Source organism: Penaeus japonicus, unplaced genomic scaffold (genome assembly GCF_977035675.1).
Source record: "Penaeus japonicus unplaced genomic scaffold, GWHDUDI00000001_assembly GWHDUDI00000035, whole genome shotgun sequence".
In the NCBI taxonomy this organism is placed as follows: domain Eukaryota; kingdom Metazoa; phylum Arthropoda; class Malacostraca; order Decapoda; family Penaeidae; genus Penaeus; species Penaeus japonicus.
In genome coordinates, this window is record NW_028234437.1 from 20,444,574 (window position 1) to 20,447,073 (window position 2,500).

Genomic DNA, 2,500 nt, shown 5'->3' on the forward strand with positions numbered 1-2,500 from the left:
ACATACCATCTCTTTAGTAAGGTTGGAAGAGTTGGTGATAAAGCTTTCACTTGGACGTACAGACAGATAATGGCGATATCCTTCTCGATCGAATATTATATAGCAGGCAGTTCATGCCTCTCCGATTGCCACAAAAACCGTAGGGGATTCCGCTGGTATTCTGTGACGTCATCAATGTCGTCATCGCAGTCGAAGAGTTGCCAGATAGCAAAATAATTGATATCTGAGTCCATGTTTTTAATCTAAAGGTATTTTCTATTCACTGACATTAAGACGAGATATTTTAGCATATGCTTACACACAGACATATACTTAGAAACGCATATATTCAGTTAGAGATCCACATGTAAATGTGTATATGAAATTACCTGAACATACAAAATATCGCAATAAAAATGTGGAAATGTGTTCTTTCGCCATTAAATATCAATAATACAGCTTTTAACTGTCTACATATCACATCTACTTACAGTCGGCGTTCTAGGGATTGCCAAAGGGTTTTCAGCATCGTAGAGCGAGTCTTCCATGACGTCATGTCTGTTGTGGTCGTGTTGCTCGAGTTGCCAAATCACAAAATCTTTTGGTGTCTCGCCTGAGAAACGTGTTTTCTCTCTCTCTCTCTCTCATTCACCTGAAAGTTCCGTTTCAACAGTCGGATTTCCCGGGTTTTCCAGATATGTTATAGAAATTGAGCGAATAAAAAATCGTTTTTCCTGGTTCTGGAAAAATGGAAAGAATTTGAGCGAAAAAAATAGTTTTTCTTCTTTTCATGAAGAAAACAAAAAATTAATGGAGAGACATTTTATGCCTAACCGTTCTTCATTTAAATTATATCGGTTTAACTAGGGCTTTGTCTAAAAGTTTATACTGTAGAAGGTAGTAAAGTTAAATCTTCACAACTTTTACACTACGCAGAGAGAAGACAATTTATCCGCGTACCACTTCTCTTCACCATCTACAATAATATAATTATAACTGTTAAATTAATGCCAAATACCTTAGAATATAAGGCTTCTACTGTTCTTTCACGAATAATCTTGTGATCTGCATTAGCCAATCTTGCATATCTGAAATAGTAAGCTGATTTTGAAACATACAAGTCTCTGTTAATGTGAATTAATCTGAATAAGATAAACAAATCTCAAACATATATATACAAATTATTAGAATCCATTTTGATATGGTGCTGTTTAGTGCGTTTTGTATACATGTATACATATATACTTCATGCATATACATTGTATATGCATGAAGTATAGAATAAAAAAAAATTATCATCATATCCATCATTGGAGGAGACACCGGATATATGGACCAAAGAAACGTACAATACAATCCTGATATCATTACCATTGATGATAGTGAGAGCAATACTAATAGGTATGATAGTAATTACAATGATAATAATAATAATAATAATGATAATGACCATGTTAATAATAACGACCATAATGAAATTGCTGATAATAATGATATCGCTAGTAATAACAATATTAATGATGTTCATGAGAATAATGGAAATGAGAGGATGTGTGATAATAATGAAAGTAATAATGATAAAAAAGGCAGTTATGATGATTACTTTGGCTATTATTACTAATACTGATATCAATAAGAAAGTCAATTGTTGATGAAAATGGTGATATAGAATAAATATAATGATAATAGATAATTTTGATAACAACAACGATACGGTTAATAACCTCATAACAATAATAATGATGATAATATCAATTGTGATGACTGATAATAACCATAACAATAGTAATAACGGTAATAGTGATAATAATGACAATAGTAGTGATGATTATCCTAATGATAGTGATTATATTAAAGATAATTATGATAATAAGGATAATAATAATGATGGTAATGATGATTATAATAATGAGAATAATAATGGTAATGATAATCATAATAATGAGAATGATAAAAATTATGATAATAACAATTATATGGATGATAATGATAACAATAATGGTAATAATAATGATAATGGTAATGATTATAACAATAATACTAATACTAATGATAATAAAGATGATAATGATGATGAAGATAACAATGATGATAAAACTATAATTATCAATAATGATAATTTTAATAATAAAAATAGAGATACAATAATAACGATAATGACAATAGAAATGATAATAGTATTGATAGTAACGCAACAAGAACAACAGCAACAGTAATGATAATGACGATAATGATAATAATAATGATAATGAATATAATGATAATACTAATAATAATCATGGTAATCATAATAAAAATGATTGAAGTAACGATAATGATTATAAAAATCATAGTATTGGTAATGATAATAAAAATGGAAATAGCAATGATAATGATGATAGTGGGAAGTACAGTAATAACGATAATGATGACAGTAATGATGATGATAAAGATGATAATGATGTGATTATGATGGCGACCATTTTGTGTAATATATTATTTTCCTGTTTTACCATATTGTAAGGCCTGCATAAAGCATTTG

The 2,500-nt window shown here is 29.2% G+C and overlaps 1 protein-coding gene across 1 annotated transcript in view; it reads right to left on the bottom strand.

Moving 5' to 3' along the window:
* LOC122266145 (uncharacterized) overlaps positions 1-86 on the bottom strand; it is a 4,791-nt gene extending 4,705 nt beyond the window's left edge. The window contains exon 1 of the mRNA XM_086531099.1: positions 7-86. Coding sequence (XP_086387225.1) covers positions 7-9 — 3 coding nt within the window. The 5' untranslated portion in view covers positions 10-86. The remainder of the gene's footprint in view (positions 1-6) is intronic.
* Between the last annotated feature and the right edge of the window lie 2,414 nt (positions 87-2,500).